General features: G+C 47.0%; 2 protein-coding genes across 2 annotated transcripts in view; one reads left to right on the top strand and one right to left on the bottom strand.

Annotated features, from left to right (window-relative positions):
* Nucleotides 1–5,311: 5,311 nt before the first annotated feature.
* On the top strand, nucleotides 5,312–10,977 carry LOC144144350 (uncharacterized). Its single transcript, XM_077675767.1, has 4 exons — nucleotides 5,312–5,520; nucleotides 6,979–7,044; nucleotides 9,648–9,752; nucleotides 10,650–10,977. Exons 2-4 carry the CDS (start codon nucleotides 6,984–6,986, stop codon nucleotides 10,760–10,762), a joined length of 279 nt encoding a protein of 92 aa, XP_077531893.1. The 5' UTR covers nucleotides 5,312–5,520; nucleotides 6,979–6,983; the 3' UTR covers nucleotides 10,763–10,977.
* A 1,724-nt stretch (nucleotides 10,978–12,701) lies between these two features.
* Nucleotides 12,702–26,547, bottom strand: part of LOC144145743 (uncharacterized) — a 265,611-nt gene continuing 251,765 nt past the window's right edge. The window contains exons 10-12 of the mRNA XM_077677448.1: nucleotides 22,471–22,638; nucleotides 20,999–21,090; nucleotides 12,702–15,567 (exon numbers count right to left, since the gene is read on the bottom strand). Coding sequence (XP_077533574.1) covers nucleotides 15,309–15,567; nucleotides 20,999–21,090; nucleotides 22,471–22,638 — 519 coding nt within the window. The 3' untranslated portion in view covers nucleotides 12,702–15,308. The remainder of the gene's footprint in view (nucleotides 15,568–20,998; nucleotides 21,091–22,470; nucleotides 22,639–26,547) is intronic.

Genomic DNA, 26,547 nt, shown 5'->3' with positions numbered 1-26,547 from the left:
CGCCTCATCGCTTGCGTTGCGTCGGCGCGTTAAACCCCACAATCAATCCAAATCAATCGTTTGAGTAGCGCATGAAAGCAGTCGAAACAACTCAGCAGTGTTCACCAAATGCTTCTGTGTTGCCCTGATGAGCATGAGGTCGCGGGTTCGATTCCCGGCCGCGGCAGCCACTTTTCTGATGGAGGCGAAAAGCAAAAACGCCCGTGTGTTCGAGATTTCGGTGTGCGTCAAAGGCCCCCTAGGTAGTCAAAATTAATCCGGAGCCCTCCACTACGGCGCGCCTCATCGCCTGCGTTGCGTTGGCGTGTTAAACCCTACAAATAATCAAATGCTTCTGTGCATGCTGAAACAGGTCATCCAAAACAGGAACTTGCCACCCTAAAAGCTGCTAACATCGATGTGAGCAACCGCATGCGCAGAAATAATGTTCGTTTGTTTTTGGTATCGATGATGATCCCAAAGAAGACTGGCAACAATCAGAAGCAAAGATTAAAGCATTTTGTTCGACCCAGCTCACCTTGCCACTGCTTTCTAGCAACGTTGAGCGAGCGCACCGCATCGGTGCCTTTTCAACAGACAAAAAACGTCCCATTATCGTCAAATTTACTAACTTGAAGGCAAAAGATGGCATCCTATATTGTGGAACCAAGTTGAAAGGTACTAACTACGCCATCAGAGAAGATTTTGTTGCTGCGTCACTCGCCTGGCTCGCTGTAAGTTACTCAAATACATCCGTCCCGCAAAATGTGCTTTTACACTAAAACTCGACTAACGTCTGGTCGGCAAATGCCGTTTTTCTTATCATTCGGTCTCTGAATGCGCCAGAGTTCTCAGCGGAGTAGACAAGTGAATTATTTGCAAATGCATCGCCTAGCACTGACTGACGTCCCGCGCACGGCAGTCCTTCCCCGGTCTGATCACGCCCTCGCCCGTTATCATACCGACCTTTAAGCGTGACCTTCACAAATTGTCGCAGCATATTACCAAAACGTGATCATCTCCACAGCTTAATCGAATACCTAGATACTGACGTCGTACTCCTAACAGAAACTTGGCTACACCCTGAGGTAGGTGATAATGATGTACCCCCGACTAATCTTAAAGGGGCCCTAAATAGGCTTCCGAAGGTCGCCATTTCAATCGCGCAATCGCTAGAGTACCCCTTCACGACAACGTGTACCAAATATTACACCTCTGCGTAAAGCAGGGGCCGCACAAACACGACAAAAAGATTTCACTTTCTCTCCTGGCTCACCAACCATACCTTGCCGCCACACTTGCGCGCTCTGACGCAGTTCTTTCCCGCTCTGACGCGCCTCTATGACGCACGAGACACTGCCCAGTGCGGCGCCGCGAACGCGAACCACAGCGACAGCGCTCACCGCACAACCGGAATCTGGTAGGCGGAGCATGTGCGTCGAGTGCTAAAAAAAAAAAAAGCGCGCGCAGGGCTTGGCGCAGCCAATGACTGCACGTACATCAAGGAGGGTGATGGAGTGCCCTGTTTCTCTCGGTGGTCTTGCGCCGGGTCGATGACGTCGCGGCTTCCACAGTGCTTCGGAGGAGCTACTAGAGGAGGAGAGCCCCAGGCCTTATGGGTGGCCCCTTTTAATGAGCGATAACTCGGCTAATACTTAACGAATTTAAACAATTTTTGCGGGATGACGTTCCTTGGATAGTACTCCAGTGACTGCGCACGCAAAATCGTAACATTTGGCAGCCTATTTAGGGCCCCTTTAAGTTTACCGTATATTGCCGCGACCGGTTGGATCGCAGGGGTGGTGGCGTTCTCATCATCCTCTTTCATATCGTGCGACGACTGCCTCGAACTGGCTGGGGTATGTGTGCGGCATCGTACTCTGACTGGTGTATATGGCATCTACTATTGGCCTCCCCATAGCCACAATTCGTTCTGTTCTTTGCTCATGCGCGCCCTAAACACCGTGAAAGAAAAATTTCCCGACGCACCTATATTTTTGTTCAGCGATTTCAATTATCCTTCAGTCTGCTGGCCCCTACTTTCCACTCCAAATACCTCCCCAACAAACGATCCTAACCAATTTATCCAGTTTGCTCTTGACTTCAACTTGCATACGTTAAGTCATTTCATGCCCCACTAGAGGTAGCCACACCCTAGATCTTTTACTTACAACGAACCCTGATGATGCAACTGGTGTAACTAGAGTGCGTTACCTGGTTTCGATGATGATGATGATGATGATGGTTGGAGTTTCATGGCGCAAGGCCAACGAGGGCAAAGAGCGTCATCGTTACCTGGTTTCATTGATCACATTTTTTTGCACATTTGCCTATCCTTGCCTTTAGGAAAAAAAATCGCCCAAATCTAGACAGATCACCGATTATAAACGAGGGAACTACGACGCCATAAATAGGCAATTTCTGTTAAAACTGATTCACACAATCCCTGGTTTACAAAACGATGAAAATCACTACTCAACAGAAAAAAAGCGCCTGTACAGGTCTGCGAAATTGAGAAACACTACTGATGTTTGGGTAAAATATCACCAGTGCGCAGATCAGTATATTAGATAACTGGCTGAAACTAAAGAAAAATATTTCTCCGTAGATTTGCTATCAATTTTGAAGTCGAACCCTAATAAGTTCTGGCGATTGCATTCCCCTGAGTAAAGGGCCACCCTAGTCGAACTGGTTGATTACGATGGCAGACCAATTCATCGTGAAGTTTGCGCATCCGTTCTGAATGACTACTTCACATCAACATTTACTCCCGCGAATGTAACTGCTTCCTCCTCCACCTCCCCCCTCCGATCTTCTCCTCTACTTTTCCGACTTCCGAAATCCGCCCTGACGGAATTCCCGCCATAATACAGAACCTCAAAGCTTCTTTCTCCGCTGGCTGTGATTGCAGTACTTCCAAACTTCTTAAAAACACTCTTGATTAATTTTCACACAATCCATTCCAACTGTCACCGTTCCGGACGATTGGAAAAAAGCCCAGATAGCACCAGTTTTCAAGTCAGGAGACAGGTCAATCCCTGCTAACTACCGTCCAATCTCTTTGACGTACGTTTCTTTAGAACTACTTGAACATATTATAGCCTCTAGTATCATAAACCGCCTTGAATCAATTAATTTCTTCTATCCGCAACAGCACAGTTTTCGCAAACATCATTCTTGTGACACACAGCTCGCCGAATTTGCGCAAGACATACTCCGTTTCATGAATAGCAACCTTCAGGTAGGTGCTTTCTCGATTTCGCCAAAGCTTTTGATCGTGTACCTTATAATCACCTGATTCACAAGCTAAGCTCTCTTGGTCTCCCTGCTAATTTATTGAGTTAGATTCAGAAGTTTCTATCAGGAAGCATGCAGTCTACCTCAACCAACAACTACAAATCAGCCCTCACCAAAGTAACTTCCGGTGTACCGCAAGGCGACGGTTTATCGCCTCTCTTCTTTCTAATCTGCGTTAATGATTTTCCCATTTGCATAAAATCCCATCTTCGGCTTTTCGCTGATGATTGCGTCATCTACACCGTCATAAACAACCCCGACGATGTCTCAGATCTTCAAGGCGACCTCGACTCCATTGCTGCATGGTGCGATAAATGGCTCATGCCGGTAAACATAGCTGAGTGCAAATCATTATCCTGTACCCGTAAACGTACAGCAGTTTCCTCCCATTATTCCCTTAATACCACTTCTGTCGCCTCGGTAGCATCTTATAAATATCTCGAGGTTCACTTGACATCATCGCTATTCTGGACTACCCATATCGATACAATCTTCCCTGCAGCATCGAGATCTCTTGGCTATATTCGACGCAACCTCAAGTGCGCATCCACTGAAGTAAAAAAAAAAGCTTATTTTACTTTCGCATGCAGGATCAATCTGACATCCATCACAAGCCTGCCTAACAACCAAACTATAGAGTCTATTCAAAACCGTGCCGCTCGCTTCATATCTTCACAATACTCCCATAGAACCAGCGTCACTGCACTAAAACACTATCTCTCCCTCCCAACGCTTAAATCCCGCCGAATTATTGCCCGTCTATCACTTCTTCACAGATACTACTATCATCCCCGCTCAAGGCATCCCTTGCTTCAACCTGCGCACAGAACATCAGCACGCCCTAATCCCAGCAGACCCATTGCTCGTATCACCGGCAAGACATCTGAATATGACACTTCATTTTCTCCCCACGCAATGGTCCCGTGGATGCTCTACTGGAGCACTGCGCATCATGCACCGACCGTGAAATGTTACGCCCTAAGTTCGCCGAACACTTGTCTGAGCAATATGCTCGTTCTTGATAATTTGACTACCTCATGTTTTTCTGTCGAGAATTTTAGAGTTTTACGTACCTTAAATTTGTAATTCCTATATAATTTTTTTAGTTTTGTGGCAACATTCCCGTTTTTCGTTGTTCATACTGTCTACGTGGATTCGATTCTCGTTTCTGTATGCTTTCTTTCTTTATTTGGTTTTTTGTATGTTATATTCAATATTGTACTGCACCTCGTCACTTGCCCTCCCTTATGCAATGCCCTTGAGCCTTTAAGAAAGAAAAAAAAATGAAATTTATTTCATCTTTTTTTTATTTTATCCAGAAACTTGGAGGCTCACTAAAAAGGGTTCAACTTAACTTGAGGACGACTCAGCGCGCAATGGAACGGAAGATGATGGGTGTAACATTAAGGGACAAGAAGATAGCGGAGTGGGTCAGGGAACAAATGCGTATTAAGGACATTTTAGTAGAAATTAAGAAGAAATGGACGTGGGCAGGGCACGTAATGCGAAGGCAAGGTAACCGTTGGACATTAAGGGTAACAAAGTGGATCCCTAGAGAAGGCAAGCGTGGTAGGGGGAGGCAGAAAGTTAGATGGGCAGATTAGATCAAGAAGCTTGCGGGGATAAATTGGTCGCAGTTAGCACAGGACCGGGATAATTTGGGATTAATGGGAAAAGCCTTTGCCCTTCAGCGGGCGTAGACAGGCTGATGATGAAATGAAATAAATGAAACGGCCCGCAATGTGTCACGCCCCAATAAGATGCCCACCAAACATTTCGTGCTTTTTAATTACAGCCATGCTGCAGGTTAACATTGTCTCATTTTTATATCAATAGAGCTACTTTCCTCGTGCGTATCATTTCCTGTGGCCTATGAACAACATCCGCCAGCTGCGGTGAGGTCCACGGGTCCTGTGGAGCTGAATATAGATTCAGAGTCCTCTGAGGCTCATGAATCCCGCTAACCTACACGTGCCACCAAGCTTAATAGATTTTCATTTTGTGGTCCCGGACGGAGTTCGAAATGCTCGCCGCCGCACTTGGCACGTGCGAACTTGGGATGCGCAGCTGGTGGAGGCGGACAGGAGGAGGGTGGGGAGAAGAGGGTCGACCCCTCGACGTACTTCCGGAGTAAAGGCAACTCAGTGCTTAAAAAGGTCGTCACTGACTGCACCATCCAGTTGCTCAAACGTGGCCGCCGTCCTACTCGTTTTCTTCGGAACTTCAGTCATCCAACGGTGCAAGGTGAGTATAGGCGGACCTGCTATACCTCCTCTTCTCGATCAACTACGCGTGAGATTAATTGTAATAATTCTAAAGAATAGAAAGTGGCGGTGGCTACTATTATTGCGGCTTTGTAACTACTGAAACCGTTATAATTCTTTCGACGAATGATTCGCTGGGAGAAATAAGATCAAGTGGTGACGGTGGATTTTCAATTTGGGGTGTTTATCGTGCCGAAACTAAACCTGGGCTACGAAGCGTGCCGTAGTGGGGGACTACAAATTAATTTTGACGCTTAGGTATTTTTACAGTGCGCCAAAATCTCGACAAAAGGGCGTTTTTGTTTTTCGCCTTCGTTAGGAAAGCGGCGCCGCGGGCGGGATCGAGCTTAAATATTCGTGCTCAACTGCCGAATGTCTTGGCAACTGAGCCAATGAGATGGGTGCGATGGGAAGAAGGAAGCAAGGAAGAATGTAGAAGAAAGGCAAGAAAGTTAACCTGGCTAGAGCCTAGTTTGCTATCCTGCACGTGGGAAAGGGGAAATGAACAAAAAAGAGAGAGGAAAAAAAGAGGAAAAGTTGGACCAGACACGTATACGCCCAGCACTGAGGCACTGACAGTGATTGACACTGGAGGCTCTCAGTCTATAGCCTAGTGTTCAAGTTCGTCGACCGTAGAAAACGTGATAGTTCCTTAGTCGCCTCCTGAGCGGATGACTGAGAAGGCCAGTGGCACAGAATCTTCTCCTCCGAAAATGGCCGCCGAGAGTCCAGGTTCCTCAGCGCTGACGACAGCTTTTTTCTTTCAGCCGAGTAGCGTGGGCACTCGCAAGGGTGCGATGGGAAATTTTACGGGAAACAGTAAAGGATGCGTTAAGTCTTGTCGCATCCTCATCTAATGGGAAAGCAAGGCAAAAGACACCATGAAAAACCAACAAAAAATGTAAAGTGGCTGTGAACTGTCGTAGCAACGGGAAAGCGGCGACAGCTGGTCGCAGGAGACTCGGTATAACGTTTTCTTTTTGTTATAACATGAAAATTGAAGCTTTAGAATTGGCGTAATATGTGCTCACGGGTTCTGCCTTCTGCGCCCATACGTGGCGAGGTCTATGTACGCCCCGTTCATAATCGAATATTCTCTACGGCCACAACATGGTATGACATCTTGTCTGGTGGAGGTACAAATATAATGACTAAAACACTTGGTGACGACATCCTTATACCAAAATGTCTGTGCACCGGATAGTCCCTGGACAGAAAAGTCCGTAGACTGGATCGTCCTTGCGTAGGGATCTAAGCCTTTCGTCTTAACTACTCACATGGCTGGTTACAAAGTTTCCACGCACGCGGAATACGCAGGTGTGATGTGATAAGTCCGTAGCCCTCCACTACAGTGCGCCTCATAGCACTGGTGTGCCTTCGTAGTGTGAAACTACAATTGAAGCTCTTTTGAATGCCTAACACCATGTTTTACCTACAGATACCATGTCTCTCAAGCTGGTCCTCGTCCTCGCACTTGTGTCTGTTTATTCTGAAGCAACCTCGGGTGAGCCAATTCTGAAGAACTTTGGCGCGTTAGCCAAGTCTTTCGTCATTGAGGCGGGAATTTCAAAATGCCCAAGCGAACGCGGGAACGGAGTTAAAGGGCTCCATAATCCATCATTCTCGCAGTGAGCTGATAGAGTAGGGAGCGAGATTGTGGTGGTAGACATTTTAACACAAATTTGCCGAGTAAGGGGGACCATTGTAGAATATGTGACACAGAGAAGTGATAGACCAAACGAGTGTTGAATAATACCGGTAGAGGGAATAACGTAGAGAGGAGTGATACAAAATTGTTAAAAGGACCCTGCAACACATACCATCGACTACTCGGAATGTATTTTGGGGTAAAGCCTATTGTCCCAGCAATCTCCTCCCGCATGAATTATGAAAATCCGTTCACTATCACCGAAACTACGCGCGATGAAAAATCGCGCATAAATGTTCCCTCTCAACTCAACCGCGGACAACGCGACGAAACCTGCGCGCTCTCTCCCGGAGAGGGGGGCGGCGCGCGGCGTTCTGTTCGGCGGCCTTCGATATGTCACAGGCCGGGGAGTTTCGTCATTTTCCCCGCAACGTGGACGGGTCTATTTCCGGTCTGGTGCCACAAAAAAGCAGGCATGGTGGCCTGCTCGCAAGCAAGCGCTCAGGCTGGTAGGGCGTTTTTGGAGCAATAAACGTTTGTTGTCGAGTGGGCTCGTTGAAAGTGGAATATTTAGATCCCTACTCAAACTCCGCGCGCACTCAGAACAAAAGAAACACCAAAAGCATGCGGACAGGTTCAGACATAGAAGATGTTCATACACAGCGCCGACGACGGCTGATCGTCACAGGAAATGCCAGAATTTAGCCGCGAAGTTGACCAGCGACAGCCAATAGGACAGCCAGGACAGCCATGGCCCGATTGACGTCGCAGAGGCCATGCCAGGGGTGCATAATGAGGAGAATTGAAGAGAGGGCGGTTGGTTTTTTCCGCGTCTTTCACGGCGATTTGCGCGATTACCGCTTCACGTGCATGTGTAATATTTGGCTCGGGTGTTCCTGGAAGTCTAATCTAAACGTCGCGCAGGTTTACTTGCACTGCATGAAGAGTGTTGCAGGTCCCTTTAAGGGGCACACAAGGAGATCGAGTGAAGCCATGATGTGTATACGTTGTCGGGACCTTCGTAAAACCACCACCAGGAGCACCATTGTGATAATGACACTGCGCCTGCCTTTCCACTGCAAAAAACAAGAAATAAAAAAAAAAAACCCTTTCGCGAAAACGCGTACCCTAGAGGCTTGAGCAGGACACCCATAAAATACCTATGCAGCAAAGAAATACATGTGTTTCTAATCTTTTTTGGACGTAGCTACTGCGCCACTAGGGAGAGTATATAGAATTGAAGTTGAACTGGAGATATTTTGTTACATATTTACGTACGGACAAATGTGTCTGTTGAGCGAGGTATGCATTGTGCGATAAAAACAACCAAAGTAAAATGGAGAGACGAGCTAGTTGGTGAACATACATCGCTGAAATTTGGGCACGAATAAAAACAGGAACAAGTTAGGGGGACGACACCGGCGCTGGTGTCGCTGGTGTCGTCCCCTTTTATTGTCCCTGTTTTAGTTCTCGCTTAAATTTCAACGATGTAAAAACAACCTAAATAAAACTCAGTTGGCATTTCAGCTCTGTGTTTGTCTTTACTCCCCGTCGTATCATTTTTGGCACGATTTTTTTAAGTAGCATCATGCACCAACTAGCCCGTCTCAGTTCACTTGTTCAGTTCCCAAAAACAACCGGTTGACACTGTTTGGCTGCGAAGTGAGGATACGCAGTAGTGTCAAATGTCATGTGGCCATTTGCAGTACCTAACTTAAATGAGGTCAACAGTGAGCAACGGTTGATCTCACCCCAATCCTTTTTATCCCGTTAAAATGAAGCGACACGCTGGGCACTCTGCTTTATATTCTGTAAAGGTTCTCGTACTTCCGACTTTCTGGCACGAAGTACTCATTTCAGAAACGCGAGGAAGTGAAATACATTAACAGACAAAAAAATTACTCTGACAGCGTTGCATCGAGCTTGGCTTACAAATTGGTAACGGAAACCTGTAGCAGATGCTTTTTGTAAAGCTCATATTTCGCACAGAGCATTTCGAAGGTTCTCGTTGAGCAACTAGCTGTGAGCGAGAACTTCGTAGAACAACGGCCCTTCGATCAAGCGCACGCAAGGTCGAGGGGCCGTGGTAGAACCACGGCCCTTCGATCAGGGGGCCGTGGTAGAACTCTCTAGAACTGTCGTATAATTACGCACTAAAATTTTGCGTTCAGGTTGCGCTCACGGCTTGCACTAGTCTGTCATTGCAGCCTGGTAGGGCGCTCCCTCCCAAATTTCATACTGTGACCAATTCTATGCTAAATGCGCGGGAAAAGTTTTTAGAACTGCCACTGAAGAAGTTTCGTGCAGTTAGACAGAAAAAGTATTTTAATGTATGCGAACCCGTGAAAACCAAGGTTTTTTGTACATAAACTAAGTCATCATCCACACACAACTGTGGAACGTTCTTGTTATACAAGTTCGCAATATGGCTAAACTTTGTTCTGTGTCCCTGACCACAGGTTCTTTCAAAAATGCAGCAGCTGGTTGTCTACCATCCTTGCCATGTCGTTGCCCTTGTGAGCTCGGCCTTGAGTACCCCAGCGGGTGCGGGATATGCGTCTGCCGTAAGTATGCGCATTCATATCAGCGATATGCACACACAAGCAGCGTGTGTGTGTATATCGCTGCGTTACAAAACGTCTGTTGCTGGTTTGTAACTTAGCGGGGTCAATACCTGTGCCAAAGCTGTCTTCATGTCGATGGCTTTTAGCGTTCGTCAGGCCGTGATACGCCTGGTACGTTCCTCCTGTGGTTCAGCACATAGCAGGGTTTGTAGTTGGGCAAGTTGGTACATAACTTTAACAAAACAGCGCGAAGCACGGGACAAAGGGAAGATGAAGACAAAACAAGCGCTTGTTTTGTCTTCATCTTCCCTTTGTCCCGTGCTTCGCGCTGTTTTGTTAAAGTTCAGCACATAATTTCAAGCGGCCTTAGGGTGAACCTGCCGAGGACTTTGTTGATCATGGTGAAAGGAAGCGCAAAGAACCAACGACAACCAGGAGGAACAAATACAACGGAACGGGGGTGCTTGGACGTTTTAAAGAATGTGAAGGCTAAGGCCTAGTTGGACGGCCGTTGATCTGCTGCCGAATTTTCCGCTGAACTTGGCGGCCACGCCCTTCAAGACTTGACCATCCCCGTACGTCCCATTGTATTTGTTCCTCCTGGTAGTCGTTGTTTCTTCGCGCTTCTTTTCACCGTGAACCCTTATTACCATCTCGCCCAGTTTTCTTTGTTACCTTATTGATCATTCACTGGGATTACAATGGTGCTTCGAAGGGCAGTAGTAAACACTCGGTGCACTGTCATTTATCGTTGGCACGCTAGTGGCGCAATTTAGGAGTTCGCAGATTAGTGAGTATTAGTTTACCCTGCGAGTCGTTCCTTACAGAACCATTGCTCACGTGGAAACCGCGTTGTGCGTTTTTATTCATCTGTGCACCTTCGTCATGTACTTGCAGCGCCGGTGTGTCCCGTATGTTCTTCGTCCTGCTACTACCCTCCGTCATCGAGCGGCAGTTGCCCGCGGTGCGCTCCCGCCAGCTACTGTTACGGCTCCGTGGGGAAGAAGTGAACACGGCCGCGCATTCAGCGCCGAAGATGCGCACTCCGGACGATGTCTTACCAGGCGCTCTCTCTTCGGGCAAATACACACGGCCTCGCCGTTCGCCCTCGTTTCTTTCCCACATCCCTTTGGCACTGGGAATCAGTTACGAAAATAATCATTTTGCCTGCATTCTTGGGACAAAACTTGCTCAAAATATTCAAATAAAGATGAAATTGAATGAGTCGGATGTTTTCCCAAGAAGGTTGGCTTACTGTGAAAATGCGAGTGTCCACGACGGGCAGAACGTGACCGGTTTTTATGTCTCTTTTAAAAGATGAGTACCATTCTTTGCCTCGTACCACCACAGCTGGGACCGCGTTGCGGCCTGCATTCGCACAAAAATGCCTAACTGGCCGAAGTAAAACATTTAATCGCTATAATAGCGTAAACAGAGGTAGTTTGTCGAGAATTTTGAAAAACCAAAAATAAGAAAAATAGAAAAATAAAAATTTTATTAATAAAGGACTCTGGAAAGAGCGTTGGAAGTACGAATAAAAAATAGCGAAAACAGGCCAACCCGGCCCTACACCTCGCATATGCAGAAAAACACATAATTGGCGAGTTAAAGGCACTTAATCGCAGTAAGGGTAGAATTTAACATCATTGGCGAAAAGAAGCGAAAGAGAAATTAAAAATAAAATAAAATAAAATAACTAAACGCCTTTGGCTAGCCATATTCAAATCTGGCTGTACAGAACTCACACTCTAGACATGCGCTGTAAGAATGCTGTGCATTAGTAGAGAACTCTTCGAGCTTTTGCAGATTTTTAATGTGAGGACATTTTAATCCTTTCCAGTGTATAGCGTGCTCCTATGCGAACTGGTGTTCCGCGTAGGAATATAAGGAGAGGTGCTCCTGTTCCACACGTCCCTCCTTTCACTCCCGTTACTTTTCGGGAGTGCTAGTGAACAAACCGAAGTGGAAAACAAAAAAGTCGGCTTCTTAACGCAGGTATTCTTAGCCGCAACTCTATGAACCGGAACCAGAAGTTGACCATCGTAACCACCACTTCGACCAATTACGATGATTTCAGAGGTTGCAGAAGGAAGGGGGATAGCGCGTGGTGTCAGAAGCGCCGCCGTAGTTTTCATTTTTCTTGTACAATTTGCTTTGTTCTAGTCGACGGTTCCGAAATAGCAGGTCTATCCACATGTGCGGTCACGTGATTTGCTCTGTGCGCCGATCCAGAGTCCGTGTTCAAGAAAGCTTAAGCCAATGCACACCTTTCGAAGCGATGAGGAAGAGGAAGACCGCAGTGCTCGCATGCAACATCTTGTGTCTTTCCGAGAAGCATGCTTGAGAATACTCTGCCCCTACATGACACCGAGAAACTATTTTTCCCTCGCGCAATTATTACCCGAAGCTTCGTTCCACTTACGTCCAGAGTATTTGCATGTGGTACCTACCCCTACCCCTTCATGGTGGGATGTTCGCAACTGGCCAACCAGGCGAACATAACTTCAGAAGGCCGCGAAACTCAAATGAAGCAATCCAGTCTGCTAACCTAAAGGTTTTACTTACGAATTGCACGTCACAAACGTCCTTTTCCACATGTGACGGCAAGGCCAACGACGACCAGACTATCTAAATGGCCGCCATTGGCGACGGTAAGGCATGGGCACCTTTAAGGATGAGCACGAGGATATAAAATCATGGCAATTTTTTTTTCTACCTTTTTGTGGTAACCACTTCACTTCATTAAATAACCTTTTCTCTGGCGCTCTTTGCCCTTAGTCGGCCTTGCGCCATAAAAACCAAACCATCATCATCATCATCATGGCAATTTTGACATTGAGCCTCGGTGTTTCATTTTCTCCTCTTCATTCTGTTAACCCAGCGGCCCCATTTGTGAGCCAATTCAAGGCTAGGTTCCCGAACAGAAAGAGGACACTTATAAACAGCCAATCTGTATTTCTCTGAAGACTTTATTTTCATCTGCAAAACAGTACACATTCACACGCATTCGCGCACACACAGAGGCACATTAACAAGGAAAGAAATGGAAGCAAGAAACGTTCGCACTGATTTTGTCGCCGTGCTTTTTTTTTATTACTTTTAGAAACCAGGCTGATAAACAGAGCATGGCCGGAGAAATCCGCGAGTGTTCCCGCACATGGTATCGGCTGCATTGACGGCATGCCTGCGCAGAGTATGGACTGAACGTGTCTTAACAACATTACCACCTCGGGTAATGACGCCAGCAACCTGAAGAAAGCGTGGTCTTTCTGCGCTGTGCGCCAAAGGCACGCCGCCATCTTGTACTCTCCCTGACCCCTTTCATATATACCAGTACACCGAACACGGAAATACTTCGCTTTGTGCCTGAAAAATAACGTGGAAAAAGAAAACCTACGTAGCTGTGTTTCTGGGTGTAAGAAATGACACCTTTTGTGGCTCATAATTATGCGTTGCTAGAAATCTACGTTTTTGAACAGTATCCCCAAACAGACTGAGCTGCCTCTTTAGTCGCGACAGACGCATCATAAATCACACTTACCTTGCAACATAAATGTTTCCGAAATATTTTACGAAATCGCAAAACCCTGTCTTTTAATAAACTTTCGATTGCAACAGAGAAAATATTACAAAAAAAAAAAAAGAAAAACTAATTAGTTGTGTCCGAGGGCGAACTCCAGTCGTAGCAAGGCTCATTTTCACTTGCAGAGCTCTTGCAAGAACGACGTTAGCAATTCGCACTTTTTATTCATTGCAGCAAAGGAAAGGAAAAAAAAAAACATTGCGGAAAGAAAACAAACGCATAAAATCTGGAAAGATGTAACAACAACCGTCATTTATATCTACAGGTTATGACAGACGAAAATTCAAGAAGGGAGAAAAAACTTTCTAAGCACTGAATGGTATCGTAACATTGTAAGAGTGGAGAAGTAATACGATGACGCCATGTTTTTCGCGTAATCACGAAGAAAAATAGTTTTAACAATAAGTTCGAATGGTAGAAGAGGCCCTGCGCGCGTTATATAGGAATATAGAAGCCGTAAACACCGCATAAAATCCGTTCACGCGCAGGCTTTCGAGAATCCGAAACTATGTACAAAAGCAACAAAAATACTGATAAACAGAACAAGTTAGCCCCCTTCAGGGGAAAACGAAATAAGCCAAGCTGGGGTTAGGAGCGAAGTTTGTCTGTCAAGCCTGCTATACAGATGCGATTACCCTTTCTTTCATCGAGTTTAGAGTATGCAGCCGACAGATGCTGTCGAAATAAAATGTTCGTGGCCGCACACAGCGCCTGTCTCCTTCAAGTGACCTTCAAATGCTCGCCTGCGCCAGCAGCACGTGACAAGGCCCACGAGGTACACTGAGGAAATCGTGTGGCACGCAATAAAACATTCCCTGGGAAAGCGGCACAATAGAAGCAACGGTGGACATTCTCCGGGCAACACTATGCCGGGGCATTCACCACATCTAGACGTTGTGGACAGTGAGTAATTATGCAGTCCGTGCCTTAACCTTCAACTACCCTACGGCACGGACGTACGATTTTTTTTTTACAATTACCTGCGACAAAAAAGTTGCAGCGAATAGTCACGAAGTGTTCGTAGAGAAATGTGAAATTGGGGACTTTGCTGTTTTTTTTTTCTCATCGCTGTGGTTTCACGCAAGTCATTTGGATCATATGAATCACACGGAAACCACGCAAGAAAAAAAAGTTACGAAGCTTTATTCAAGGGAGCGGGGGTTTCCCACCCGCCTGCCTGGCCCTCAGCAAACGCGATGTCCAGGTGAGCCGCACTGTGGAACGCAAGAGATTACTGAAAACGCCACCGTGTTTTCTTGGCCATTTAACGTGAAGACCTGATGCGTGCTACCTCAACACCGGTAAATGACAACGGTTTCATCTATTTTTGATATGCGTCAACTATCTCACTTTAATCAGCAGCGCCGCCCGGAAGCGAACATCCCTGTATATGCGCTCACACCAATCCACAGAGCGGTTAAATTCTGGTTCATATACGCAGGCGCGCGGGAGACCAATCCACTAAAGCGTCCGCAGACGCTCAGAAGCGAACAACTCATTTGAGCCCGCTTCTTGCTTTCCAACGGGCATGGAAGGTTGCTTGCTCAGCTTCTAAGAACATCACCGAGCGCCAATATGTGTCCGTGATCTGTTAAGGCCGAGCAGTGGTCGTTCTCGAGGAAGGGAAGAGAACAGGTGGCGAACGACACGATCAAGCCGTTCTCTCAGGACACAGCGCCGCAGGGATCACCGGCGCCCCTGAAGAACGCTTGGCACGCCCGTAGAAGAGCAGAGGCGAGGAACAGTCTCGACACACAAGAGGACGACGACGACGCGGAGAGACGAAGACATAACGGAAGACAACGTCCACTCAGTCCTTTCTTTCCGACGCATCTCTCACGCAACACCGTATCCTCCCGCCCTTCTCGTGGGACTCATATTTGACACATGGGCTCGTCGCTGGCGAGTCGAGGACCCTGCGAGCCACCGGTGCTAGAACAACAAGCCACGGTCTCCGCCTTCGGCCCGTTCAGTCAGTGGAGGCGCACGTTGACCTTTCGCAGGCCGTGCTGCAGGAACGGGTTCGGGGGCCTCTCCTCTTCGGCAATGACCAGGGAAGTGGCGGAGGTGACTGGTGCGGCGGGGGACGACGGCGCCTCGCCGCCGCTACCGTTCTCTGACTTGGACGGTGTGGTCGCCGCCGGTGTGGACGTTGCGCAAGACGAGGGCGCACTGGTCACAGGCGTGGCGGGACAACTCAGCGTTCCCGTCAACGGCTTGGGCCCAACGGTCCTGCATGACAAACAGTTGAAAAAAAAAAAAAAAACACGCTTGCTTTCTTTCTGGTTACAAAACACGAGCGCACGTTCTTTAAGAGAGAGAGACAGAGAGAGAGAGAGAGAGAGAGAGAGAGAGAGAGAGAGAGAGAGAGAGAGAGAGAGAGAGAGAGAGAGAGAGAGAGAGAGAGAGAGAGTTGTATAAAATGCCACACAAAAAATAGGAACGTATCTGTAAAAGGCCATGCTCACTCTCACTACGAAAGCGGCATTGTAAAGAGTAGTTTTTAAAACAAATTTAGTGAGAAGGTTAACAAGACGCCCTTGACAAGTGTGCGAACAAAGAACGAATATTTTCCTCCTCCTATCCCCTCGCTAAATATAGTGCAATAATCTCAAGATAAAAGTAGTTCTGTTTATTGATTTATGCGAATCCACTCGGCAAGCATTATTCGGCAGGCTTCCCAGTGGCGTTTCCGCAACCATGTTCGACTGTAAAACCGTGCCAGTCGCATTGCACTGCATGAATCAAGGTTAATTTAGTTCTCATGAAAAGTACTTCTGGTGGGCTCAAACAGTTTATACTCGTACATGAAAGCAATTGTGTTTTCAAATCGGTGCTTTACTAACTGCGGCTGCACTTGTTATAAGTCATGGTGTGGTGCAAACACACAGATTAACGTAGGCAATCTGGCCACCTACATGCCCTGAAATACTGTACACATCTTTGCCTTTCGTGCCCACCAGAAAATTTTCGCGACGATCACACGGCGTGACACAAAATTGCAGCGCGGTTTTATAAACGCACGCTAAAGAATGCACGTTTTATAACCTATCAGCGTCGGCTGCGGGAACGAGCGCTCAGAGCCATGTGACGCCAGCGCATCGTGTGAACTCAAAAGGAAGAAGGAAAGCGAAAAGGCAGCGCCTGACTTGTTGCTGGATTTGCTAAAGTTGGCTTTGCCGCAAAGCATTTTGTCGCGGTACATCATCATCATCATCACCAGCCTATCTACGCCCACTGCATGGCAAAGGCCTCTCCCATTATTCTCCAATTACCTCGGTCCTGTGCGAACTGTGACCAATTTATCCCCGCAAACTTCTTGATCTCATCTGCCCATCTAACTTTCTGCCGCCCTCTGCAACGCTTGCCTTCTCTAGGGATCCACTCTGTTACCCTTAATGACCAGCGGTTATCTTGCCTTCGCATTACATGCCCTGCCCATGTCCATTTCTTCTTAATTTCTACTAATATGTCTTTAACACCAGTTTGCTCTCTGACCCACTCCGCTCTCTTCTTGTCCCTTAATGTTACACCTATCATTTTCCGCTCCATTGCCCGCTGAGTCGTTCTCAATTTAAGTTGAACCCTCTTAGTGAGCCTCCAAGTTTCTGCCCCGTAGGTGAGTACCGGTAAGATGCAGCTGTCATACACTTCATATGTTGTACCGCGACATACTGTCATATGTCGCGGTACAACATACAGTTAAACCTGGATGTAACGAAGTTGACAAAAATTCACGATTTTTCGTTACATCCAGGTTTTCGTTGCATGCAGGTTCCGACTTAAGGCTCGCGTGAATGAAGGAAAAACGAAATAAAAATGCTGGACATCGGTGACGGTGAACTCACTCTTCGAGGTTTTAATTCGCAGTGAAAACAGCGTAATTTGCGCCAACTGCTTTCCCACGAGCTTAGTAACTACACGGCCCTCCAAAGAAGCAAGGTCGCTTTCTTACCCCCGTATATTCACAAACGCAACTTTAGTATCACTTTCGCCTTTGCACTTTTTTTTATTCCAAATGCGTTTCATGGACCAAATTTATTTTGATAGGCCGCCTTTTCATGAATTCGATGAAGGTAATGTTCTTTTCCGCACACAAAATCGGGGAGAGGGTGCTAGCTGGGATACTCTACCGGTTGGCGACGCTCTTCTTTCTCGCCGGCAGAGATGGAATTTGTAATTGCCAGACTGTCTTAAAAAGACAAAACATTTCGTTTTCTTCCAGCAGAAGTCATCACGGACGAACTGACACACCAGATAGAAATTATAGGAGTGGACACGCTCGACTACACGCCTACAGGAATGCCAAGCACCTAATCGACACTGCACTCAAACACTTAGAAACCGAAAAAAAAAAAAACACTTAGAAACGCATGGTAGTTTTCGGTGCGGGCTAAATTAGCTACATTAGTGCAGGTCTCCAGCCGATTTTTCAGAATAAGTGTAAACAATTAATGACTAATCAGCGTAGCGAATTCTTTGCATCAAGGTTAACCGTAGAAACGCCTTCGTTAAATAGAGGTCGCAAACACATGGGCTTCAATGTGGCTGGCGATGGGGAATTGAAAAACTTCGTTAAATCCAGGAATTCGTTACACACAGGTTTGTTACATCCAGGTTTAACTGTATTTGCAACTGACAAGCAGGAATCTAATCGGCCACCTCGTGTTCAGCAACAGAATGGATTGGGTACCGAGCCACATTGGTCGGTGTTGACATGCGATTTGTCGTGACCGAAATTAAGCAGCAGCAGCGAAGGATAAATAGGGTTGATCGTTTTCAGGTAAAACCTGATTTTACCCGATTTTTACACCTTGAACATGTTTCAGGAGAAACGGATTAAACCAGATTTCTCCCCCAACGGACCTTTCCAAAGTAGCAATATGCACAATCGTGGGCTGTCGGTCCGCCGTTTTCAACCAGTACTTGCTGGAAGAAAGCCCCACAAACACAGCTTTCGAACTCATTGAGTATTGAAATTTGCCATAACTCTACCGCTCGCTACTCCGGGCTGGCAACTGCTACACTGACATTGTTGTGCCTAGCTAGCGGAAGCTTCGATGTCGAGAAAACGTTCTCCCTGCTGAGATACGTTCAACGATCGGAAAGGCCTCGAATGGAGACCAACACGACACGTTGCGCATGCAAGATAATAATGCATGTACGTAAACAAGGTAGTGTAAAAAATCGATGACCAGCCTTGTGTCAGTAAAATTTCTTTCTTGGAGGTTATCAATGCTATTGGCGGTGAGATCTTTGAGTGGCGCCCCCTGGCTCTGACGTCGGCTTAGGGATTCGCGCCGCTGTCGTCTGCTACACTCCGCTTGTGAGGAGCAACAGTGTCTGGGCTACAAATCGCCCGCTTCGTTGCTGTAGTGCGTTAAAAAGCGTATTTCTAGCGACTCAGTTATTTTGCCAGCTTCTGACGCATCTGAATAATTTGAAGCTGTATCCCCCACAAGTTTGCAACACACGAAGAGATAGAGAACAACTTTCTTCAGAGTATCGGTCAGAAGATCGTGTGTAACTCGTCCTTTCTTGCTTATTCGCGAGGATCAGTGATCAGAGCTTCTCGATAAATATTCAAAATGCGTAGGCTTCCCTGCAGTATTTTTGAGATGCTCCTATGAAGACTCAACAGTCTAATACTACGTACCAAGCAGCGGCCTCTACACGCTCATCGCACAGCAGGAAATAAAGCGGCTTTCTTCTGTTTCTTTCGTTGTTGTCTTGTATGGGATTAATGTTTCTTGCTTTTTTTTCTGCCCAACGCATTAATTTTTCTGCGCCGTCACCAACTTCTTATTAGGAGGTTTTGGGATGTTTGGGAGCCTCACAAAGGTCGTGTGGGTATTTCCTTCATTTTGTATGGCATACATTCCCTTCTTCACAAATTGGCTTTCATTACGGCTGCATGCAAGAAGGTGCATATCCGCAGCGTGCTTTGTTTATTCACTTTCAAATACAATGAGAAGGTTTGTACTGCGCCACCGCGATCGCGCCCTAAACAACGTAGTCCATAGTACTCGAAGGCGGCTTTTGTGCTCCGAATTTCTATCGTAATTATATCGTTATCGTCACGAACTGACTCTCAACTCGAACAATGATGACATGATAACGGTGTTGAAGGCATGATATACTCGCTAACTAACGTAATAAATAGTATACCTGCATATATTACAAGACTCGAAACCGAAGAAGAATTCCAAGTAGCTCTTTATTGCTTTTCAACCCTTCCAGGCGCGAAGAACAAATCCTATTCTACTCGGGATGGCGTTCTATGATTTGAAGAAAATTACTTTTACTCTCTTGTCCTGGACTGAGGACCCGGCCCACTAACCAGATCGATTTAATTGTTAAACAAAGTTTTCCCCTCCTCCCCTTACTCCTTCGCCTCCTCTTGACTGCAGTTTTCCTATAACGCATATCCGAATATCGGGAAGGTATGGCTGTGCAAAATGTTCCGAAATATCCCTCCAGGTGTTAATCGGGAAGGTATGGCTGTGCAAAATGTTCCGAAATATCCCTCCAGGTGTTAACAAACATATATGTGTTACTATAAATTTAACGAAGACGTGACTCGTTTTGCTCAATAAACCTCCATACTGGTTAGATGCCTGGTATAGAATCAGCACGCGCGTATATACACACTGGGTTATTTGGAACTCAACCTACAGTTTTTGCAGTCTATAGTGCATGTCGGCAAACTTTCATGCCTTGACAACGTAAAGTGATGTGACAAAACGCGTTCGAGCGTTCGGCAAGGTTGCAAAAACTGTTTTACCTTACATATGATTACCGGGAATCGTGATGCCTTCTGCCAGAGCCGACAGCCCTGAAGGCCTAGAATTTGTTTTGATCTTCCATTTTTGCTGTTGTCGGTTATTAGCAGCTGACTGTTCCTTTTGTTCGAATGCTTACATGAGAAGCTGACGTCTAGCTCCGACTCTTCGCGCTCCGCACAGGACCGGCTTCGCAAGGAATGGGGTGGCGCCGGCAATGTTTCTCCCGTAGCGGTATCCAAAACTATACTTTAATTGACACCATGAGCTAGTGTATGTGATTTTAAGCCCATTATTATGATAAAAAGTTACCCACACGCCAATTCTGGTGCGGACAAGCATCAGACGTTGACCGAGCGCAAAGAAACAGCAGTGAGAGCGATCCTGAGTGAAGCAGACGACAAATGCGAGAATCCCTAAGCTGACGTCACAGAGGCGCGCTTCGCAGCGCCGCCTGTGTTCGCGCTCACCGCCAATATACTGTCAACATTAATAATTTTGGAAAGTATGTGCTAGAAAACCCTGATGTCCCCCCGATTACCAGCTTGAAACAAACAACAATTTTAACGCGTTTAAGTTACCTTCGGACAAAACAAATTGAGTGTATTACTTGGCACATATGTAGATTTAACCTGAAAAAAAAAATCCGAATCAGACTGGTTTTACAAAAAGAAAAAAAAAAAACGATTTCTCCCCGAATATCAGGTTGAAAAATAGCACCCGATTTTTACCCCCCCAGATATTAAAAAAAATATAAAACCCGAAAATAAACAACCCCAAGGATAAAGTATGGAAGACGTTTTGGCAACTGCGCCCCCAATCGCTGTTCTCCAGAAGCCACAGAAGCTGCGTACGCGCACATAACGCATATACTCACTGACCTGTGTCCCGGTAACGTGGCGTCTCCGCTCTTCATGAGTAGCTGCCGCTTCCATACGGGCACAGAGGTCCACTTCTTCGCTTCCGCTTCCCGCTGCACGGCATTGAAAGGTAAAGGCAAATACATATGATGATCCGTCTTTCGGTATAGTATGCTTTTTATGGTCCGACTCCCCACGTACCACGACACAGCTTCATGAGGACTGTCAGTTGGGGAAGTTGGCTTTGGTTAACAATGAGCGAACAGCGCAAAGGCGGTGGACGTAGAAGAAGGGGGGAGACAGGACACAGCGCGTCTAGTCTACCTTTTTTTCTATGTCCGTCGTCTTTGCACTGCTTGCTATCTACCCTCCACCCCAAAGGTTACTCTCTCTCGTGGAGGAACGATACTGGCGCCTTCTCCAAACCAATGCCCTTCCCTGTAGCGCAAGACTGCACGCAGTTTTTCCCTCTGTGTTTCCTTCTCCCGAATGCCCCGACTGCGGAACCGACGAAACAGTCGCTCATATCATTTGGCAATGCCCCCACAACTCAACCCGTCTCATCTCCTCTGTGGAGAGCTGGGAGGCGGTGTTATGCAGCTCGAATTCTCGGGTCCAGCAAGCAGCAAGGAATCGCTGAACGAGCAGCCCAGGTCCCCGGCACCCTCCAAGCGCTGGTAACCACCCGTCGTTGACCGAAGTTTATTCTCTCTCCTTCTGGCTTCATGCCTTATGCCTGACCCCAAGAATGTGTTCTAGATACACGGTACGGAGCAAGATTATCCTACATATCTGAGAGGTCACCAACGATAGATCTTAGTAGAACGTAAAACTTCATGACCGAAATTTTGTGCCCCAAATACAGTGCACCGACTAGTGCAGTCAGTGAGGTACACTGGGTTTAATTTCGAAAGGGGGGGGGGGGGTATCTAAAAAGGAGAGGATGAACATGACGACATGGCGATGAGAAGGAAATGAACACAAAAAGAACAGAAAGAGCATGACTTTTAAACTTCGACAAAATCTAAAGCTCGGGGTTGCGACCTACGTACTCTAGTTCAATTTGGAATATGTTTTTATTCCTGTTTTTCTCAGTGCCTGGTTTAAAACGGCTTCCCTACCTGTACACCGCTGCCTGCAGTGTGGTGCAAAATCAAGCAGAGCAGCTCTACAAAGTGCATGTTTCCCTTGAGTAGTGGGAGATACTGCTCTCCAGCTGTCGACCTGAGGACCAGCTCCTGCTTGTGACCAGGGCAGCCTGGACAGCACATGGGCTCCTAGACTGAGGAACCACTCTCACAGTATTGCGTGATAAAGTTTCTCTTTCTCTCCAATCTTGCATCCCCACTTAACCTGTTTCCAGCCGATTTCTACACTTTTAACGCGGAAGCATTACTCAGCTCGGTAGGCCAAAGAACAACCCGGCGTCCCTGGCACACAAAATGGCCGACGGCTCAAAGAATACAAAGAAGAGAGCGACAGACGCGTGATACCTGCAGCGCCTCCTCGGCTTCCTTGCGCGCCTTGTCGGCGGCCTTCTTGGCCAGCATCTGGCGCTTCCAGGCCGGGATGACGCAGCCGTTGTTGTCCTTCTCCGGAATCGTGTCCACGAAGTTGGTCGCCTTGATCTGCTGCAGGAGCTCCTCCGCCTTCTTGCGCTCCTGAGACGCGGGAAAAGCAAAAATCGACGAGGAGCAAAATAAACATTGCGTTGCAACAAGGTCGAGAACTGGGCTAGTTGGTATACATTCGTTACGATGGAACAGCGCGAACTTAATGGGGACTCACCTGTTAACAATCCTATGGGACTTACTAATTCCTGACCCAGGGCTTAAAGAGCACCGTGTACAAACACAAAAAGTTTTACATATACATTAAAATGTTTCCAATGGCCTAGTTTGCTTCTTTTAGAAGTATGCCATTGCTTTACTGAAATAAAAAATAAACACGAAACACATTTTGGTTTATCTGGCTTTCACTAGGTGGCGCTAGCTGTCTAGCAAGCGAGAGTTTTGTTTATTTATTTTAGTACAGAAGTGACATATTTCTAGAATAAGCAAACTAGGCCGTTTGGAGCCTTTTCATGGACCTCCAAAACTTTTCGTAAGGTGCACGATGGTTATTAACCTCATGGATCATGAAGTAGTACGTCCAACACGAATGTCAACAGGTGTGCCCCCTTAACAGTGCATAACTTGAACGCTCGTGTTGTGTCCTCCTCTCGACCCGTTAAGTTTGCGCTGTTCCATCATAATGAAAAACATTGCGTTGACAAAATCAGTGTCGTATTACTCGAGGAAGAGCTGTTGGCTTGCGGCACGGAAGCGTGAGGAACAGAGGAATGCCATGCAGATAGTAAAAAAAATTGGTTGACACATGGTTTGGTTTGTGTCAAACACAGAATAACGAACAAAAGCAACCCATTGTCCTGCTTACCGAGCATCGTAAAATAACTTTCAGCAGGCGCGTGGCTATATATCGCTTTGCGAGAACCGCAGCAGCAAGTTTGCGCCAGAGCCTAGGCATAACGATTTCCAGTATAAGGTCATGGAAACAAGGCACTCGGGCATTCCGTTCACGGTGATAGCACGACACGCAAATTACTAGAATATGCGGTATATATAATCTCGCCGCATTTCACGCATGATGGCCAGCTGGCCATTCTGAGAGTACCTGATGTTTCCGTAAAAAAAAAAAAAAAAGTTAGAAAAACAATATTCGGAATTTGAGAATTGTAGCCCAAGTAGGTCACTGTGTGATTTGTGCCGGCTGTCGGGACCTGCGATTCTGCGTTTCCATGCTGGGATGCGTGCCTGCTTGCTTTGAGTTCCGAGAAAACGCATTCGATCGTTCGCCTCTTATACTACCGGCTGCTGCCCGAAAAGGGCAGCAGCTTCCTGACTCGCCGGCAGGTGCGAATATAACGAATAGGTCGGCTGGGAGCCACGGAACACGCATACAGTTGCCAGCACACAAACAGTCATGCGCCACTCATGTAGACAGCAGGCGGGTATCGACCGTTGGAGGGATAAAATAAGGAAATTCGGGGCTAAACCATGGACTCGAGCAGCACAGGACGGTAGCAGTTGGAGGTCAATGGGAGAGGCCTTCATCCTGCAGTGGACCTGATGATGATTATGGGTATCGACATGAAAAATGCTGAAGGTACTGGCAGAACGATGCGGACGGGAGAAGCAACAAGCACAACTGACAGAGCGCGTATCGAATTCGCTGACTCGCACTAAGCTTCCGCCAGTTGAGACACAAATGACACGTGGACAAATTTGTGTCGCCACTCACCGCACATGAGAGTACACCGCGTGTTCATGCGCTTAAAAAGGGCCCAAGGATGATTTGTCGCACTTCTCATAATTCGGACGCTAGAACTGCATGTATTGACATATGCATGTTCTTGTCGTCAATTTTTCAGGCTTTCGGATTATTCGACGATTTTGGCGGCATTCACAAGGCCCAAAAATTAGGTCACTGACTTTACAGCCTCGTTCTGTGTTATCAGTTATCTGTTCCTTTACAGGCTGGTCACAGATAACTGGAAAGCTGGTGTATGGATTGTTTCAGTGTTAAATGAGCTAAACGAAAACTCGGGCAACCTTTCGCTTCAGAAAAACTGTAAGGAACCCCTCAATAGCAAAGGACGGGGGAGTATGGCCACTTCGATTGGCCCATCGACGTCAGACGCAGGTAAAAACAGCAAGCCTCCTACTTATTTCCAAATCCACCTGTAGTATTATGTCCCAGGAGCCGCATGCTTTAGCGCGAGAGCTCTATAGGTGCCATGTCTCGTAAAATCGCGTCTGTAATGTGTGTGAAGCCTGTCAATAAAGGTTTTAGAGCAAAATAATACCTTGCGAGCAAGAGAGAGCGTTGGTAGGCAACGTCATTCTGTCCTAGTGTGAAGCCTCTCAATCGCGGTCACATAACGATTATCAAAGCGATTATCGAAGTCATCCGCTACATCGTGCCAGCGCCTCTCCTTTTTCGTCTACCTGTGACGCACATTACACGGACATGTACAGGGGAAATTAAAAGAAGTGCGAACAACGGAGCGCACAGCCTCCGACGCATGCCGCACCGTCTGGCTGCACTGTCAGTAAACTGCGCGCATGCGTAGTTCTTTAAGAGCGTTTGAGAGTGTGGCCTACTGTTAGGGTAAATGCTTGATACAGAAGCGACGCCGGTAATTTATTTTTAGGCGCCTCTCTATGCTCTGTCGCCACTGAGCATCCTGTTATCTACTAAATTCGGGAGCCAAGCGCGCAGCAGGCTGATTGCAGCTAGCACGATGCCGTTCAACGATCATCCCGCTCAGTGGCGACGCAGCGTGAAAAGGCACCTCAAAATAAACGACCGGGGTCGCTTCTTGATCAAGCATCTCCCATAAATGTAGGCCACACTCTCACACGCTCTCGAAGAAGTGCGCATGCGCGCAGTTTACTGACTTTGCAGCCAGACGGTGCAGCATGCGTCGGAAACTGTGCGCTCCGTTGTTCGTATTTCTTTTAATCCCCCCTGTACACCGACGAGTAAATTTCGACCGACAGCGATGTTCATCGTCGTGCTCGTAGAGATGAGTCGCTTTTAAACGGCATCAAATTCAGCGTGCGTCTGTTGACCCCGAACTAGTGGCTAAACTAAGCAAGAAAAGAACGAACATGATAACCAGGAATAGCCACAAGACGCTTCCCACCATCTCCCCAAGCACTACATTCTGTATTCAGCTTAGAGAAACGGAGCATCGAAACCGCATTACGGATGATAAGGCGCCTGTGAGCAATGGGACCCCTCCCCTCCCCACCGTGGGTTCCTGGAAAAGATTACGCTTGAAGATTATCTTTGAAGGCTGGGCAAGACTATTGTCACTAAATAGAGCAGCTCTTGACCAAGACGCCGGCGCATGAGTCAGTCTAGGCAAAACACAGCATTTGCCGCCAGAGAAGCCGAGTGTAGTGTCAGTAGATAAGGTATCAGAGTACCGCCACTGAGGCACGCAAGTCACCAACGGCGGCCATTTTGTCGTTCGTCAGTGTTGCGAGATTGCCGAATCTACGGCCTCACCGTTAGATTCTACCGGGTCGTTGGTTAACAGCACTACCGAAGATGCAGCGGAACGGCATCGTAAGACACACTTCTGCTGCTCAAATGAACACACGCGTTATCTTTGATTCTGACCAATGGGAACTGACCAATGATCATTGCGGCGGCACGGAACAATAGGAGAAAAGAGTGCCAATACTCCGTACCCTCATCTAGTGACACTAGCCGAGCGCAAGCGGCAAGCCCGCCGTGACGACGAGAAACATTTTATGCCCTCCTCCATCACCATTTGTAGTGGTTTACAACAGCTTCGCTAGACAACCACTTTCGCAGGGCGCGATGGCGACAATTTTTTTTTACAACTGTGTTCATGCGCTGCTATTGGAAATCCCAGATAGTTGATCTGTATTATTAACCTGCCCAGAGCAGCTTTGAGCAGTTCCTAAGCAGTTGAGAACTGTTCGCGCCGTTGAGATTCTATGGGCGAAAAACAGCGGAGCTGCTCCGAACTGCTC

This window comes from Haemaphysalis longicornis, unplaced genomic scaffold (assembly GCF_048455015.1).
Source record: "Haemaphysalis longicornis isolate Haplotype H1 unplaced genomic scaffold, Haemaphysalis longicornis Haplotype H1 scaffold_7, whole genome shotgun sequence".
Lineage (NCBI taxonomy): Eukaryota > Metazoa > Arthropoda > Arachnida > Ixodida > Ixodidae > Haemaphysalis > Haemaphysalis longicornis.
The sequence above is the reverse complement of the archived record's forward strand: the minus strand, read 5'-3'. Positions and strand labels throughout refer to the sequence as shown.

Bases quoted from the DNA above. Each gene is read 5' to 3' on its own strand.
- LOC144144350 (XM_077675767.1), top strand. From the start codon at position 6,984: ATGTCTCTCAAGCTGGTCCTCGTCCTCGCACTTGTGTCTGTTTATTCT. The intron at 7,045-9,647 runs GTGAGCCAATTC...CCCTGACCACAG, and splicing joins TTATTCTGAAGCAACCTCGG to GTTCTTTCAAAAATGCAGCA. The intron at 9,753-10,649 runs GTAAGTATGCGC...ATGTACTTGCAG, and splicing joins GTGCGGGATATGCGTCTGCC to CGCCGGTGTGTCCCGTATGT.